At 36.2% G+C, this 19,019-nt stretch overlaps 2 protein-coding genes across 2 annotated transcripts; both read right to left on the bottom strand.

Moving 5' to 3' along the window:
• Positions 1-10,925: 10,925 nt before the first annotated feature.
• On the bottom strand, positions 10,926-18,579 carry LOC142221560 (uncharacterized). Its single transcript, XM_075291310.1, has 2 exons — positions 18,384-18,579; positions 10,926-11,574 (listed from the first exon to the last, which is right to left on the bottom strand). Exon 2 carries the CDS (start codon positions 11,571-11,573, stop codon positions 10,926-10,928), a length of 648 nt encoding a protein of 215 aa, XP_075147425.1. The 5' UTR covers position 11,574; positions 18,384-18,579.
• Positions 11,607-16,925, bottom strand: LOC142221551 (uncharacterized). Its single transcript, XM_075291305.1, has one exon. It carries the CDS (start codon positions 16,923-16,925, stop codon positions 11,607-11,609), a length of 5,319 nt encoding a protein of 1,772 aa, XP_075147420.1.
• Positions 18,580-19,019: the final 440 nt, after the last annotated feature.

Raw genomic sequence — 19,019 nt, 5'->3', positions numbered from 1 at the left:
CCCAAAAAAGTGAATTTATTCCCAAAATAACATACAAATTTGGTGTTGTTATTAACATAAAAATTTGGTGTTGTTAAAAATTAAATTGGGGTTTATTTTCATAATCCAAACTGGCCTCAAAAAGTGAATTTATTCCCAAAATTACATATGTTAACAATTTGGTGTTTTTATTAACATAAAAATTTGGTGTTGTTAAAAATTAAATTGGAGTTTATTTTCATAATCCAAACTAGCACCAAAAATAAAATAAATTTAATATTTGGAGTTGTTGTTTTCCATATATTATTCTGGGTTCGTATTTTGTTTAGGTTTTGGACTAATTTTCATTTCAATTTGCATATATAGCGCAAGTTTTTGAGCTTAACAAACGGCTACATTTAACCCTATTTTAATATCATCCAAACATCCATAGCAAATGGAATCATAATATATTTATTTTTTATAGGAATGACACACTTCAGTTCAGTTTTCTAATTTCATCATTCTCCATAAACAAGAAAAGTTAATTCCTATCATGAATAGTTGAGAGTTTTAGTTGTTTAAGCCCCACAATAACATGGCCAATAATTGTGTGTAGCTACGTTTATATATACTCAGGAAATGGGTAAGTTTGTGTGAGTGAGTGAAATTCTATGGGATAAATTGTTCATGTATGTATGTACGATATGTGTGTAAGCTGCGTGTTATTTAATCTGGGCCATGTTAATCCAAAATCTTAGATAAGTGTTTTCAGTTTATATGGCGCAAAAGTCATAAGAGGGAAATTATGGTCCATAAATGGAATGCCAACTAATTTTCCGTCCTTTCAATTTCTTTTCTTCTAAAGCTCTCTCGCTCTCTCTTTCTCTTTTTCACTTCTTGGTAAAGATTAGTTTTAGTTGTTAATACTAGCTGCTACTGCTGACGATGATGATGTTGATGTTTGTTGTCCTATAAGAATTACTGTGGAGCTGTTATTAGCCTTGTCCAAGTGGAATTACATTTTTATATTTATTTTGGGTTGTAAAGTGTCACTGTCATCACAATAAACGCTAAGCATCAAGAAATCAAACACTCACACACTCGTACTCGCACACATACTACTACAAACATTTATATATCCACAACATACAAACACACGCATATACATATTCAAAACGAGGAAATTATGAAAACGTTAAGTTGGCCAAATGTATGAATAACATGTTAGTTAAAACAAAGGAAACTGATATCCCAACTAATGAGAATATCCAAAAAAAAAGTCGCCGGAATTTAAATTCAAATGTGGATACCTATTGAAAAACAGCGAGATAATGAGGGAGCCCATATTTTCTATGAAACATTTTTTCTATTAAACCAATCACAGCTCATATGTGTGTGTGTGTGCATGGGCAGTATGCATATCTTTTTCCAGCTTCTGAGATATTGCTCGATTTAGAGCAACTGTATCGCTCCTTAAAGCACCACAAGTCAAAATAAGCAAATTATACAGGAGTGTCATTTTTATTTTAAAATTTCATAATTAAGATATTTAATTTTGGGAAAATTTTCTATGGAAATAACATTTTGACAAAATTTTCTAGAGAAATAAAATTTTAACAAAATTGTTTATAGAAATAAAATTTTGACAAAAATCTATATAGAAATAAAACTGAGAAAATTTTATAAAGAAATGAAATGTTGACAAAATTTTCTATAGAAATAAAATCTTGACAACATTTTCTTTGGAAATAAAATTTTGACAAAATTTTCGATAGAAATAAAATTCTGAGAAAATTTTCGATAGAAATAAAGTTTTGATAAAGTTTTCTTTAAAAATAAAATTTTGAAAAACTTTTCTAGAGATATAAAATGTTGAGAAAAATGTCTGTGGTAATAAAATGTTGACAAAATTTTCGATAGAAATAAAATTTTGAGAAAATTTTCTGCTGAAATATAAATTTTGAAAAAATTTTCTATGAAAACAAAAACTGACAAAATTTCCTATAGAAATAAAATTTTGACTAAATTTTGACAAAATTTTCTTTAGAAATAAAATTTTGACAAATTTTTTTATGAAAATAAAATTTTGATCAAATTTTCTATAGAAATAAAATTTTGAAAAAATTTCCATAGAAAGAACCAGATCGGTGAAAAATATATATGGCAGCTATATATAAATCTGAACCGATTTTTTCCAAAATCAAAAGGGATCGTCTTTGAGCCGAAACAGGACCCTATACCAAATTTTAGGATAATCGGACTAAAACTGCGAGCTGTACTTTGCACACAAAAATACATTAACAGACAGACGGACAGACAGACAGACAGACAGACAGACAGACGGACATCGCTAAATCGATTCAGAATTTAATTCTAAGCCGATCCGTATACTAAAAGGTTGGTCTATGATTACTCCTTCTTGGCGTTACATACAAACGCACAAACTAATTATACCCTGTACCACAGTAGTGGTGAAGGGTATAAAAATGGTTTCCATTAGATGTGTGTACGTGAGTAATATTTTACTCACGCTCACGCACACTCACGACGGAAATATCTTACTCACGCACGATATTGTTTGGTAGGTCTCACGCTCACGCACACTTACGAAAAGAAAACTTGTACTCACGCACACTCACACACGAAACTGTCGTGACTCACGAAAAATACCGTGACTCACGAAAAATATCGTGACTCACGAAATATTTCGTGACTCACGAATAATTTTATGAGTAATTTACCTTAGGGACGTGTCTGAAATCATGAGCACGATTAAAATTGAGAGCGTTATTAAACTCTTAACATCCTAGGTGTCACTTTTAGTGCAAATGAATTTAACTTTTAAGCGTTTTATGTTGGAGAGCGGGATTATTTTAGTGAGCGTAATTCGTTACTCACGCACAATCACGAAGATATTGTTTTCGTGACTCACTCTCACACACGACATTTTGGTTTGTTAATCACGCTCACGAACACTCACGCTGTTGACATGAGAGTTCCAGAAAAGGTTTCCATAGAAATTTTGGTTTGTTAATCACGCTCACGCACACTCACGCTGTTGACATGAGAGTTCCAGAAAAGGTTTCCATAGAAATAAAATGTTGAAAAAAGTTTCCATATAAATAAAATTTTGACGAAATAAAATTTGGACAAAATTTTCAATAGAAATAAAATTTGGACAACATTTGTATAGCCTCCACCACAGGATGGGGGTATATTAACTTTGTCATTCCGTTTGTAACACATCGAAATATTGATCTAAGACCCCATAAAGTATATACATATATTCTGGGTCGTGGTGAAATTCTGAGTCGATCAGAGCATGTCCGTCCGTTAGTCTGTTGAAACCACGCTAACTTCCGAACGAAACAAGCTAACGACTTAAAACTTGGCACAAGTAGTTGTTATTGATGTAGGTCGGATGGTATTGTAAATGGGCCATATCGGTCCACTTTTACGTATAGCCCCCATATAAACGGACCCCCCAAATTTGGCTTGCAGACCCTCTAAGAGAAGCAAATTTCATCCGATCCGGCTGAAATTTGGTACATGGTGTTAGTATATGGTATCTAACAACCATGCAGAAATTGGTCCACTTCGGTCTATAATTATATATCGCCCCCATATAAACCGATCCCCATATTTGACTTGCGGAGCCTTTAAGAGAAGCAAATGTCATCCGATCCAGCTGCAATTTGGTACATGGTGTTAGTATATGGTCTCTAATGACCATGCAAAAATTGGTCCTCATCGGTGCATAATTATATATAGCCCCCATATAAACCGATCACCAGATTTGACCTCCGGAGCCTCTTGGAATACCAAAATTCATCTGATTCAGTTGTTATATATAGCCCACATATAAGCCGATCCCCAGATTTGACCTCCGGAGCCCCTTGGAAGAGCAAAATTCAACCGATTCGGTTGAAATTTGGTACGTGATGTTAGTATATGGTATCCAACAACCATGCAGGAATTGCTTCATATCATTCCATAATTATATATAACCCCATATAAACCGACCTCCGGTGCCTTTTGGAGAAGCAAAATATGATATTTAACAACCATGCCAAAAGTGGTCCATATCAGTCCATAATCATATATAGCCCCCATATGTGATACGGTCAAAATTTGGTCAATATAAACTTGACGTATTTCCTTCAATTTTGCATTTAAGAAACCTGAACACCCCTTATTTTGAAGGTGTGTGTGTGTGTAGAATGTTGCTCCTATTTTGATTTTGGAATTCACTCTTCAGTTGTCAAAATGCCGTCCAAGCAAGAAGAGCAGCGTATCAAAATTTTGCTCGCGCATCGCGAAAATCCGAGCTACTCGCACGCAAAGCTGGCAAAATCGCTAAAAGTTGCCAAATCAACCGTTACAAATGTAATTAAAGTGTTTGGGGAACGTTTGTCGACAGCCAGGAAGTCTGGATCGGGGGGAAATCGAAACCCGGAAGCCGCTGAGACGACAAAGAGAGTTGCCGGTAGTTTCAAGCGAAACCCTAACCTCTCTCTCCGAGATGCCGGAAATATGCTGGATGTATCGTCTACAACCGTGCATCGAGCCAAAAAACGAGCCGGACTATCGACTTACAAGAAGGTAGTGACTCCAAATCGCGATGATAAACAAAATACGACGGCCAAAGCGCGATCCCAGAGGCTGTACACGACGATGCTGACGAAGTTTGACTGCGTGGTAATGGACCGCGAAACCTACGTCAAAGCCGACTACAAGCAGCTTCCGGGACAGGAGTTTTATACGGCAAAAGGAAGGGGAAAGGTAGCAGATATTTTCAAGCACATAAAACTGTCAAAGTTCGCAAAGAAATATCTGGTTTGGCAAGCCATCTGTACCTGTGGCTTGAAAAGCAGCATTTCCATAGCTTCCGGGACTGTCAACCAAGAAATTTACGTGAAAGAGTGTTTGAATAAACGTCTGCTGCCTTTCCTGAAGAAACACGGTTCTTCCGTACTGTTTTGGCCTGTTTGGCATCTTGCCATTACGGTAAAAAGGCCATGGAGTTGTACGCCGCCAACAACGTGCAGGTGGTTCCCAAGGACAAGAACCCTCCCAACACGCCAGAGCTCCGCCCAATTGAGAAATACTGGGCTATTGTCAAGCGGAACCTAAAGAAGACCAAAAAACTGCTAAGGACGAGCAGCAGTTCAAGGCAAACTGGCTTTCTGCGGACAAGGTGGCTGTACAAAATCTGATGGCAGGTGTCAAGCGTGAGGCCCGGCAATTCGGATTTGGAAAAGGGAAAGCCTAACTGAATATTTTTCCTGAATTTTATACTAATTGAACTTGAAAAAGAAATTTCATTTGATTTTTTAAATAAACGATTTCACCTATTTACACGCGTTTTCCCTTGACCGTATCACCCTTTAAACCGATCCCGAGATTTGGTTTTGGAGCCTGTTGGAGGAGCAAATTTCATACGAGTCAGCTGAAATTTGGTACATTGTGCTAGTATATGGCCGTTAACAACCATGCCTAACTAGGTCCACATCGGTCTATAGTTATATATAGCCCTCAGATAAATCGATCACCAATTACACAAAAATTGGTCCATATCAAGTTCATAATTGTATATAGCCCAAATATAAGCGACCCCCATATTTCAATTCTGGCTCTCTACGTACCGTGCAAAAGTCCATATCGATTCGTAATTATTTGTAGACTTACCTACCCATACCTTTTTTGTCTTATATATACCACGTATTGACTAACACACAATTTAGAAAACGATTTAAGATACCACAACCCAAGTAATTCGATGACAGTATTTCGTAGTAGTTTCTACGCAATCCATGGTGGAGGGTACATAAGATTCGGCCTGGCCGAACTTACGGCCGTATATATTTGTTTAAACTTGGTAGATTTTTAGAAAAATATTCTTCAAATTTTGGTAGATTAACCATGTAACCATGACTGCAGGTCCATCCATAGTTGTGCGAAAATATGGTGAGTATTCGGTCAATGGTTCGGTATAGCTCAATTATAGACCGATCTCCCCATTGGACTTCGTGGGCGTTTACACACCCCAATTATTATCCGATTTGCCAAAAATTGGAAAGAATAAAATAAAATAAAATAAAATAAAATAAAATAAAATAAAATAAATTAAAATAAAATAAAATAAATTAAAATAAAATAAAAAACATAAAATTTTGTATAGAAATAAAATTCTGACGAAATTTTGTGTAGAAATAAAATTTTGAGAAAATTTTCTGCAGAAATTACCTTATATAGGTATTTAATCTGCACATCTTTGTCTAACATAGATTCCATTTAGACCAACTTACAATTTAGAAGACATCGACAAATGTTACCACAACCCAAGTAATTCAATTGTGGATGACAGCCTTTAAAAGAACTTTCCTCTCTATCCATTGAGGAGGGTATATACAATTCGGCCTGTATGTTATAATCATGAAGCCGTCATCCTGTAGAGAACGTTGTGAGGGCTTATTTTGGAATTTTTCTATATTCCACTGTTTATTTAAATGAGATGCTTCAATATGAATTTTATTTAATATGCATATGTCTCTAATCTTCATCAACTTCTAAATCCTTACTGACTAAAGCATTTCCCTGTATCACATATCACCCATATGCCTTTGCCATAGCCTCTTGCCATCATCAGCATTATTCTTTGTGGTAATTAAACCAACCAACGACCATGGCTTTGCTGGCAATGAATTTTGCTTCTGTTTATTTCAATTAATTAATATCACAAACTTTCATTCAGCTAGTTTTAATTAGTCGGAATTTTATGAGTTTTCCGCTTTCCTTGCCATGAAATAATGCCTGTGTAATTTTGTTAGATTTTTTTTATGGTTGTATGTCTTTAGGGCTTTTTATGGTCATGGCGAAATGTTAGAGCGACAGCACAGGCACAGTTTGTTTATATATGCCTGCTGCCTGTAAACGGATATTTTCATTTAAGCCAAATCAGCAGAACATATTCGCAAAATATTTGCACAATCTTTTCAATAATAAAATAGAACCCGGACTATCCATCTGTCCATCCATTTATCCATGATGGAAGGAATATGACTGTGAATAAAAATCCCCGCCCCCTCCATATATATGAATAACCATTTTAACTACAACCAGTGGCTATGTAAATGCATGTGTCCTTTTAGCCATGTTTATGATGATGTGAAAACACTAAATCCCTTTATGGCCTATACCATGTCCTTTTGAGATGAATTTAGAAGGGGGTATTTTATCGACTCTATGGAGGGTTTAAATGTGATTTGCGTTGCGCCTCGACTATGATTACTTTGTGGGATGTAATTGCAATATTCAAATGTCACAAATGAGAGAGAGAAATTGGAAAATTTTTCATTATGAAAACTTAAAGTCATACTCGTATGAAAGTTTTGGTTATAAAAAATTCCTTCGTAGACTAAGCTATACCGATCCATATTTATAACCTTCACCACTACTGTGGTACAGGGTATAATAAGTTTGTGCATTTGTATGTAACGCCAAGAAGGAAAAGTCTGAGACCCATCGTTTAGTATACCGATCATCTTAGAATTAAATTCTGAGTCGATTTAGCGATGTCCGTCTGTCTGTCTGTCCGTCCGTCTGTCTGTCTGTTGATGTATTTTTGTGTGCAAAGTACAGCTCGTAGTTTTAGTCCGATTGTCCTAAAATTTGGTATAGGGTCCTGTTTCGGCTCAAAGACGATCCCTATTGATTTTGGAAAAAAAATCGGTTCAGATTTAGATATAGCTGCCATATATATTTTTCACCGATCTGGTCATAATTGGCGTGTATATCAACCGATCTTCCTAAAATTCCGTACATCGGAATATTTTATGAGTCTCGAAAAACTTGCAAAATATCAGCCAAATCGGTTCAGATTTAGATATAGCTCCCATATATAGCTTTCGACCCATTTACACTCATTTGCCCACAGAGGCCAATGTTTTGCTCCGATTTAGTTGAAATTTTGCACAGGGAGTAGAATTAGCATTGTAGCTATGCGTGTCAAATTTGGTTGAAATCGGTTCAGATTTAGATATAGCTCCCATATATAGCTTTCGCCCGATTTACACTCAAATGACCACAGAGGCCAATTTTTTGCTCCGATTTAGTTGAAATTTCGCACAGAAAGTATAATTAGCATTGTAGCTATGTGTGCCAAATTTGGTTGAAATCGGTTCAGATTTAGATATAGCTCCCATATATAGCTTTCGCCCGATTTACACTCAAATGACCACAGAGGCCAATTTTTAACTCCGATTTATTTGAAATTTTGCACAGGGAGTAGAATTAGCATTGTAGCTATACGTGCCAAATTTGGTTAAAATCGGTTCAGATTTAGATATATCTCCCATATATATAGCTTTCGCCCGATTTACACTCATATGACCACAGAGGCCAATTTTTAACTCCGATTTAGTTGAAATTTTGCACAGGGAGTAGAATTAGCTTTGTAGCTATGCGTGCCAAATTTGGTTGACATCGGTTCAGATTTAGATTTAGCTCTCATATATATGTTTTTCTGATTTCGACCAACATTTTCCTTGTAAAATCGCCACTGCTTAGTCGAAAAGTTGTAAAAATGACTCTAATTTTCCTAAACTTCTAATACATATATATCGAACGATAAATCATAAATAAACTTTTACGAAGTTTCCTTAAAATTGCTTCAGATTTAAATGTTTCCCATATTTTTTTACTAAAATTGTGTTCCACCCTAGTGCATTAGCCAACTTAAATTTTGAGTCTATAGATTTTGTAGAAGTCTATCCAATTCTGTCCAGATCGAGTGATATTTAAATGCATGTATTTGGGACAAACCTTTATATATAGCACCCAACACATTTGACGGATGTGATATGGTATCGAAAATTTAGATCTACAAAGTGGTGCAGGGTATAATATAGACGGCCCCGCCCGACTTTAGACTTTCCTTACTTGTTTTATGTTATCCTCGTTTTGACTTCTTGAGATTCGAGAGGACAAACCATTTTTATACCCTTCACCACTACTGTGGTACAGGGTATAATAAGTTTGTACATTTGTATGTAACGCCAATAAATAGTGCTCATAGACCCATCTTTTAGTATACCGATCGACTTAGAATTAAATTCTGAGTCGATTTAGCGATGTCCGTCTGTCTGTATATGTAATTTTGTGCACAAAGTACAGCTCGCACTTTAAGTCCGATCGTCCTCAAATTTGGCATAGGGCCGTTTCTTGGGACAGAGACAATCGGTATTGGTTTTGGAAAAAATCGGTTCAGATTTAGATATAGCTGCCATATATATTTATCCCCGATTTGGTCATAGTTAGCGTGTTTATCAACCGATTTTCTTGAAATACCGTACATCCAAATATTTTATAAATCTCGAAAATCTTGCAAAATATCAGCCAAATCGGTTCAGATTTAGATATAGCTCCCATATATATCTTTCGTCCAATTTAGACTCACATGACCACAGGGGCCAAAGTTTACTACCGATCTTCGTGAAATTTTGCACAGAGAGTAGAATTGACATTCTACCAATGCTTGGAAAATTTGATTGAAATCGGTTCAGATTTAGATATAGCTCCCATATATATCTTTCGTCCGATTTGAACTTATATGGCCACAAAAGCCAGAGTTTTGCCCTGACTTGCTTCAAATTTTGCACAAGGAGTACGTTTAATAGTATCGTTAAGTGTGTCAAATTTTGTTAAAACCGGTTCAGATTTAAATATAGCTCACATATATATCTTTCGCCCGATTTGGATTTATATGGTCTCAAAAGCCAGAGTTTTGCCTTGACTTACTTCAAATTTTGCTCAAGCGGTACTTTTAACGATACTATTTTATGTGCCAAATATGGTCAAAATCGATTCAGATTTAAATATAGCTCACATATATATCTTTCGCCCGATTTGGACTTATATGGTCTCAAAAGCCAGAGTTTTGCCGTGATTTGCTTCAAACTTCGCACAAGGAGTACGTTTAGTAGTATCGGTAATTGTGCCAAATTTGGTTGAAATCGGTTCAGATTTAAGTATGGCTCCCATATATATCTTCCGTTCGATTTGCACTCATATGACCAGGGGGCCAAAGTTATACTCCCATTTACGTGAAATTTCGCATAGATAGCAGAATTATTATTCTAACTATACATGTCAAATTTAGCCAAAATCGGTTCAGATTAGTTGGGAAAATATGAGAGTTGTGGAAATATGGTAGACTGTTACACATTTTAGACCCATTTGCAATGGAAGTTCCCTCCAATTAACTGGATAGCGTTAGCCAATTTAAATATTAATTCTAGAGATTTTGTAGAAGTAAAAAAATTGTCTCCTTTATATAGCTTCCAGCAAATGTGAAGTAGTTGAGATGGTAACACAAATTTTGGCCTACATAGGGGTGAAGGGTATAATATAGTCGGCTCCGCCCGACTTTAGACTTTACTTACTTGTTTGATTGATACTATTATTTCTGTATACACAAAAAAATATTTTTTAATCACGAAATTAATTGCTCCAATTAATTTTTTTTTTGAAATGTTTTCAATCACAGAAATGACAGTATCAATTAAAAAATTGATTGAAAGTCAATTAAAAAATTAATTGATACTATGAATTTTTGTGGTTGATTTTTGTATCAATTAAAAAATTTTGTGAATCAATAAAATTCTTAATTGAATAGTTTTTAAAACTCAATTAAGTCTTTAATTGGAAATTTTTTCGTGAATTTTTTTTTTGTGTCAATGAAGACATTTCAATTAGAAAATTAATTGGATCAATTAATTTCGTAATTGAATGAGAAACAAGTATATACGGCCGTAAGTTCGGCCAGGCCGAAGCTTATGTACCCTCCACCATGGATTGCGTACAAACTTCTACTGAAGACTATCATCCACAATCGAATTACTTGGGTTGCGGTAACACTTGCCGATGACAAGGTATCTTAAAACTTCCTAACACCGTCTTCTAAATTACAAGGTAGTCCATAGTAGTAGTTCTTGTATTGATTTGGGCAAGGTTTTACCAGGAGTTTTTAGGGAAATCCGATTGTCAACCCTCATTAGAGTGGTAAAGCTAACTTTTTTATCTGTGCGTGCAAATATCGTGACAGTACATACAATGGAGTCTTCCATACCTTTTGTTGGGATATCGTACTTTAAAACTATTGCCCTTGAAATCCGACTGACAGTGGATGCAGTATCTACTAAAATACGTATTGGATGCAATCGACCGTTGATCGACAATTTTGCTAATATAGTAGGAAGGACTGTTACCATTTGTTGAGACTCTACTTTCAGTGATTTTCGGGCCAATTCAATTGGAGCTATTTCTGAGCCACTATCTTCGTGCCGATGAAGAAGTGTATGATGTTTATGGTTACATTTGCGACATCCTGATTTGGAGAAGCACGTAAGTTTGGAATGCTTGTGAGCGAGACAATTTAGGCAATACCCGTGTCGCTCTACTTCTTGCCTACGCCTAGATGGATTCATTGCCAAAAATCGTTTACACAAGCGTAGAGGGTGGATATCATTACATACTCGACATTTGTAAACACGTTTGAATTTGGTAGATCGTGGATTCTTCAGCGATGGACGATTTTTTATTATTCTCGGCATTCTGGAAGTAAATTAAGTAAAAAGTAAAGTTATCTAATCGGTAGGTAAGCATACTAGCTTAACAATTGGACGCGTGATAGTTCCTCTCTGAGTAAAAACATCAGCAACTCGGACCCGGTTATCCTTTCCAGGATAAACTCTAACCACACGACCGATTCTCCATTCATTTGGAGAAAGATTATCTTCCGGAATGATGACAATTGAATTTACCTCTACGTTCATTTCAGGAAATTTCCATTTGTTTCTTTTATGAAGCTCACGTAGGTATTCAACCTTCCACCTTTGACAGAAATGGTGGTGGAGAGCCTTAACGCGCTGCCACCGGTTCGTTACGGTTTCTGGATGAGTGTCTATAGTTGGTTCTGGTGGCGTAAGAATTGGCCCACCGGTCAAGAAATGTCCAGGAGTAAGGGGATTAAGGTCTGTAGGATCTTCAGACATAATGGATATTGGTCTAGAATTAAGACACCCCTCTATTCGGGCTAGCAAAGTGCAAAATTCCTCAAATGTATATTTATGCGACCCAGATACTTTTTTAAAATGCGTTTTAAAGCTTCGGACTCCAGCTTCCCACAATCCTCCCATATGTGGAGCTCCAGGTGGGATGAAATGCCATGACAAGTTCTGGTGCACCATTTGGGAAATCAAATTAGAGCGAGAAGCAGAAAGAAAATCCCTTGCTATATCCTTGGATGCACCCACGAAATTAGTGCCATTATCAGAATATATATGCAAAGGGCAGCCTCTTCGAGATATAAATCGGTGAAAAGCGGCTAAGAATGTTGCAGTGGACAGGGAAGACGTGGCTTCGAGATGAATCGCCCTAGTCTCGAAACATACAAAAATACAAGCATAGCTTTTCGATGATTTACAACCCCTTACAGAAGAACTTTTAACATCGAAGGGGCCTGCGAAATCAATGCCCGTGCAATGAAATGGACGACTAATCGTTGTTCTTTCCGGTGGAAGCGCAGCCATGATTTGGGATTTGGTTTTTCTTTTGTATATGGTACATACTTTGCATTTGTTGATAATAGTTTTCGCCAAGTTTTTCAACTTGGGAATCCAAAATTGTGATCGAATCAAACGAACTATTAGCTGGTTTCCACCGTGTAACGAAAGAACATGTGTAAAATGAATCAAGAGTCTACTAAACTGGCAGCTATAAGGTAGAACAATTGGAAATTTCTCATTATAGGTCAACGAAGAGCAAGCAAGTCTTCCATTGGCGCGAATTATGCCATCTTTGTCTAGGAATGGATTTAAGTTTAAAATATGCGAAGATCTTTTAATATCGTTATTATCTAGTAAAGCCTTGTACTCGTCGGGAAATGAAGCCCTTTGTGCTAAAATTATGAGTCGAATCTTAACAAAATTGACCTCCAATGAAGTTAAATCAATGGATCTATAGACATGTGTAGACCGGTATTTGGTAAGACCTCGATGTAAAAATCTAAAAATGTAACAAATTACTTGAATGGCTCGGTTAAACGAGGAAAATCTTTCCAGAATGTCTGCATAGTTTGAAATAAATGCAGAATGAACAAGAGTATTTCTCTTTTCTAAATCAGTGTTCAAATTTAATGAGGGTTGGTTTGGCCAGAAATTACTGTGTTTTTGTAACCATTCCGGTCCTTCCCACCATAATCTTGAAACTTTTAACTCTTGAGGATACACGCCGCGACTTGCCAGATCAGCTGGATTTGACTTTGAGTCCACATGGAACCAGTTGTCTGTCCCAACATTATTAGCAATGGTAGAGATTCTATTTGCCACAAATACCTTCCAATGACAAGGGGGCTGTTGGAGCCGAGACAGCACGATGGTAGAGTCAGTCCATTTGAAAACTTCATAGGCGGAAATTTGCATTGAAGGGATCACTGATTTCACAACTTCGGACAGTAAGGCTGCACCACATAATTCTAGCTTTGGAATTGAGATACTTTTAACTGGAGAAACTCTGGTTTTGGACGTAAGCAACCGAACGATTATATGAGTATCGTCCAGTTTTACTCGTGTATATATTGCAACAGCGTATGCATTCTCTGATGCATCACAGAATGCGTGAAATTGTATCTCACAACGAGGAGAGTAAGAAATCCACCTTGGCAACTTAATACTCTCAATTATCGAGTAACTTTTCAGAAATTTCTTCCACTCTACGAGACATTCGGTAGTAATGAATTCATCCCACCCAACTTTGGAAAGCCATATTTTCCTCATGAGAATTTTTGCCAGAACCACTATTGGAGCCAACCATCCCGCGGGATCATATATCTTTGCTATTTCGGAAAGCACTTCTCTCTTTGAAAAATTCGAATTATTAGAAAATGGCTTTGATTCAAAAAAAAAGTTATCAGACTTCGCGTTCCATTTGATTCCTAAAGTCTTAGCTTGGCTTGTATCATGAAAACAGAGAAAGTCGTCCTTCAATAAGTGCGATCTTGGAATATCCTTTAGCAATTCGGGGCAATTGGATGCCCATTTACGAAGAGGAAATCCAGCGGATTTAAGAGCCGAAATTAGTTGGTCTCTGGCGGAGATACATGAGTTGACCTCATGGCAGCCAGCTAAGACATCATCTACATACATCGATTCTTCAATAATTCGTTTAGCAAGTGGGAAAGTGTCTTTGACGTCATTTGCCAATTGAAGCAAGGTTCTGATAGCCAAATATGGAGCAGCGTTGACACCAAAAGTCACGGTCTTTAATTCGTAGTCTTGCATGGTTGCATCATCACAAGATCGAAATAGAATTCTTTGGAATGGAGTATCCTTCGGATGGACTCTAATTTGCCGATACATTTTCTCAATATCAGCGTTGAATACGAAACGGAAGAATCGCCATCGCAAAATGAGTATAGTCACATCATTTTGTAAAATTGGACCACTGTAAAGAACGTCGTTTAACGAGGTTCCAGAGGAAGTGCGACAGGAAGCGTTAAAAACTACTCTTATCTTAGTGGTTGTGCTTTCTGGCTTGAATACTGCGTGGTGTGGCAAATAAAAATGTTTTGGAAATTCTGCCATGGAGGGTGGGGCAACATGTTCCATATGTCCTAACTCTATGTATTCTTCGAGAATGGAATTGTACTTATCACGAAGTCCAACGTCTTTGGATAGACGATATTCGTTCTTTAAAAATTGGGCATACGCGATGGACCGGGACTGACCAAGCATTTTGGAATTTTCGTAAAAAGACTGCTTAAAGGGAAGGGATACAACATATCTCCCATCCTTATCCCTTTCCGTAGTCTCGGAATACAATTTTTCACACAGAATGTCGGAATGTGAAAGGAGTGGCTTTTGTGGGAAATTTTCCACTTCCCAAAATCGTTCCAACTGTTTTTCTAAGGTACACTCTGTGAAAAATGAAACAATATTTGAAAAGGACGAAATTTGATCATTTTGAATAGGCCCAGTGACAATCCATCCGAAAATGGTTTCCTGAGCTATAAGGGATCCACATATATTGCGCTTTACATTATCCAACAAAATTTTATTGAATATGTCAGCTCCTATCAGCATATCTATGCGAGAACTTGTATAGAATTTCGGATCAGCTAAATTAATGTCAGGGAATTCCTTTAAGAGACTGGGATTAATAGAGTTGGAAGGTAAATTTTCCGACAATTTCGGAACGACGAGGGCGTCTATAGAAATTTCCAAATTGGATTCACAACGCGGAGAAACGGAAAATGTAGCTATTTTTCTAGCTTTAGCAGATGTGATTCCATTGAGACCCGATATTTCGGCGTCAATAGGTCTTGAAGGGAGCTTGAGTATGTGGAATATTCTTTCGGTGATAAATGTACCATGGGACCCCGAATCAATTAATACCCTGACGAAATATTTTAACCCCATATGATTAATTTGAACGACGGCAGTCCCCAAAAGCACATTTTGTGAATTCGAAGCGAAACAAGTTTGAATGCTTTTCCCGGATGTCGACGGTTCAGGGACGTTCACTATAACATTAGGATTAGTGGACTGTAATTCTGAATGTGAACGACTCTGTGCCCTCATTGTATCTCTCGGTTTAGGATAAGGTTTTTGTTTATCCGATTTCTTTTCATCCCGATGTATTAGGGTATTGTGGCGTTGGTGGCAAAGAGAACAATTGAAGGAGCTTTTGCAATCCTTTATGGTATGGGTACCAGCAAAGCAGTTAATACATAGCCCCAGTTTCTTTATGGAATTCCGTCGTTCATCGTGATTCATTTGTAAGAATTTAGGGCATTTCCTAATAGGATGAATCTCATTGATGCATAACTTGCAAGGATAATCAAAAGGGGGAACAGACACCCTTGTATGATGTGAATTTACTTTTTTCAGATAATTTGAATGTTTGGTTACTGTGGAGTTTGATGGACCAAGCTTATTACTATTTGAAGAACCCTTAACTTCAGACACCGTCTCAAGAGTCTGATATCTACTGGATAGAAATGCATTCAAGTCTGACCACTTGGAAATATCCTTTTTGTCTTCCACTGACTGTTCCCATAAAGAAAGAGTTACTCTGGGCAGTTTCGTTGAACAAATATAAACAAAAATGGGATCCCAGTTTGATATTTCAATATCATATAATCGAAGACAAGAAATGCACGAATTAATGTCACGACGAAGATTTTTTATATCTTCACTAGATTCAGAGCAAACAGCAGGTAGATTGAATAAAATTTTCAGTTGACTGTGGACTAACATTCTCTTATTCTCAAACCTTTCCTTAAGATTCTGCCAAGCAATATCAAATCCACTATTTGTTAATGGACAGCTTTTAACTATTTCATGAGCTTCTCCCTCTGTCTTTTTCCGGAGATGGAACAGTTTTTGGACATTTGATAGATTGGCATTTTGGATGTAGACAGCGGAGAACATGTCCCGAAATGTAGGCCAAGAATGATAGTCGCCTTTAAAAGACTCTGTATCGCATGGAGGCAAATGGAAACTGGAGTTCGAGGACGAAGACTGTGAATTACAATTGGGAGCTTGGGACCGCATTTGGATACTAGCGCTTATTTTAGAAACAATTCGAACGTACGCCTCATACGAGTTGTAGTATCGAGAATTAACCATGTTTAGGTCCGAATCGGTCTCGGAGTCTGTACTCTCCTCCCCGCCTTGATTCTTATCCCCCTTTTCTTTTTCCTTTTTGTCATCGTCTTCCCTAGTAAGTAATGCCTCCGTACACTTTTCATAAAGGCCCTTGATAGTCCCCCACATTGCCTTAAGTTCCTCCCGATGAACTTCCAAGGCAAAAGTTGTGGAAGTGGCGATGAGCGTATCTGTCATCTGTTCCTCGAATTGAACTAATTTATCGTTAGCACGAATAAACCGATGTAATGGATTCATAGTAAAATACAGATTAAAACAAAATGAAATATTAGTTCTTCCGAAACGTGGTTCCCCAAAATCTTAAGGAGTTGGAAAGCTTAATTTGTAAACAAATCCACAAAATAGTTTTAGAAATAGCTTGGTATTTTGGTTTTATTTTATAGACAAAAAATTTCGGATCGTAAAATATATTGTATCTTCAGTTTTCAGAAATAAAAAATAGCTTGTCTTTATCAAATTCACGGACTACGAAAATAAATAAGATAAAGGCAAAATGTAAAGATATTAAACTGAGAAAACCTTCCGTCTTTATTTTAATAATATATATAGAATTAAAGTTGCCAGTAAATCAAATTTTTCGTGCGAAATAATCTAAAGAAATATAATTTCGTGCGAAAATGAGCATATTACATCAATACTGCAGGACTAATTTCAGCACAATGGCTCTGCATTTATTCCGTGCGAAAAAATTTTTTTAAATGCACCATGAAGGTTTCTACTAAAATAAAAATCGAAGAAAACTTATTTCGTTTACAATATTATGTAAAATATCATCTTCTTCTTGCACGAAAAGTAATGGGAAGTGATTCCACAACGAGTAAAGAGTAATATGCTGGAATGGCAGTATGCAAAAAATAATATGGAACGAATTAACTATTCCGACTGGAATGAGCAGCATCGATATATGACAACTGGAAAAAAAATTGTATCTTCGCTTTCTTTCTACGTCGTGAACTAACGAGTAGGTATGAACAAAAAAAGAAGAGTACAATTTCAACGAGTCAGTACAATATGTAAAGGGAAATTATGAACATATATATGAGATATCAACGAGCGAATACGAAAAGAAATAAGAAAAAAATGTTACATACCGATGAATATATGTGATGATAAGAAGAATAACGGCTATACACTCATAATTTCATTCGTATTAAAACGAAAGTGTGGAACATATAAGCCACGTAAAAGAAGAGGTCGAATTGAGGTTATGAATTAAACCTTGATTGGAAACACTAATATATTAACCTCTTTCAATATATTTCCTCTAAAAAATAAATCCACTTCTTCGAATGCAATTCTTACTTTCACTTTTCTTTTCGTATGTGATTTCTCACCCGTACACCAATTGCAATACGATTTTTTTTTAATATATTGAATTTCTCGCTATGGCTTTCGCAATATAAATAAGAAACAACACTCTTATATTTGGTTAAGGGGAATTTTCCACTTAATCCTCTTCACATATAGCAACAGTAAAATGTGCGCTGGCATAGATTCTCGGACAAATTATAAATGATTTCTACGCACTCTTTCTGATTAAATTTCCGATAAAAAATCCGAGTTTATAGAAATGTATTTCGTATGAAACTGAACGGCGATTTTCCTCAAAAACGCCCGAGTATATTCCGATTGCTGACACGCTTTTGCTAGTTTATTTGCAACTAATTGTACATTGACATATGAGAATGTACATACCTTAGAGAAGATTGACAAACCTGGAACGTTGACTTGGAATAGACGAGATGATCCAATAGTGATGTAAAGGATGTTATGGGTGCTGACTCAATCCGTATATGAAATAAGTAACCAATTTAGAAATCTGGTTCGTAAGGACCAAATGATTAAATGGATTCTCTGGTTCTCTATGTTGGTTCTCGATTGGATTGACAAAGCATCGACGAATTATCACCTCGTTCGCGGTAACGATATGAAATGGGAAGAAAGGTATTTCAGGCTTGACAAAAACCTCACCAGGTGGAATGGAGTGAAAAGCTTACCGAACAGTTTAAGTGTTAAATCCAAAGTGATCATTTATTTCATTTTTACTTAAAAGCTATTACATGGTTTCGTTAAAAAATTAAGTGAGAGTAATATTTCGAATTAAGAAAATAGATATATGCGCCATCTGCTGATAGAAAATATACTTTAGTACAAGTAATCGTTCATATATATTGGAAGTACTTAAAGGGCTGTTACACGTTCTTAATATTAACATAGTATATATTAAACTAAAAAAGGCCGATTAAATACGTATATAATTAAGTTTAAAGTTTCTATAGAAATAAAATTTTGACAAAATAAAATTTTGACAATATTTTCTATAGAAGTAAA

Source organism: Haematobia irritans, chromosome 1 (genome assembly GCF_050003625.1).
Source record: "Haematobia irritans isolate KBUSLIRL chromosome 1, ASM5000362v1, whole genome shotgun sequence".
Classification (NCBI taxonomy): domain Eukaryota; kingdom Metazoa; phylum Arthropoda; class Insecta; order Diptera; family Muscidae; genus Haematobia; species Haematobia irritans.
This window is presented reverse-complemented; position numbering and strand designations above follow the sequence as displayed.

Bases quoted from the DNA above. Each gene is read 5' to 3' on its own strand.
- LOC142221560 (XM_075291310.1), bottom strand. From the start codon at position 11,573: ATGCCGAGAATAATAAAAAATCGTCCATCGCTGAAGAATCCACGATCT.
- LOC142221551 (XM_075291305.1), bottom strand. From the start codon at position 16,925: ATGAATCCATTACATCGGTTTATTCGTGCTAACGATAAATTAGTTCAA.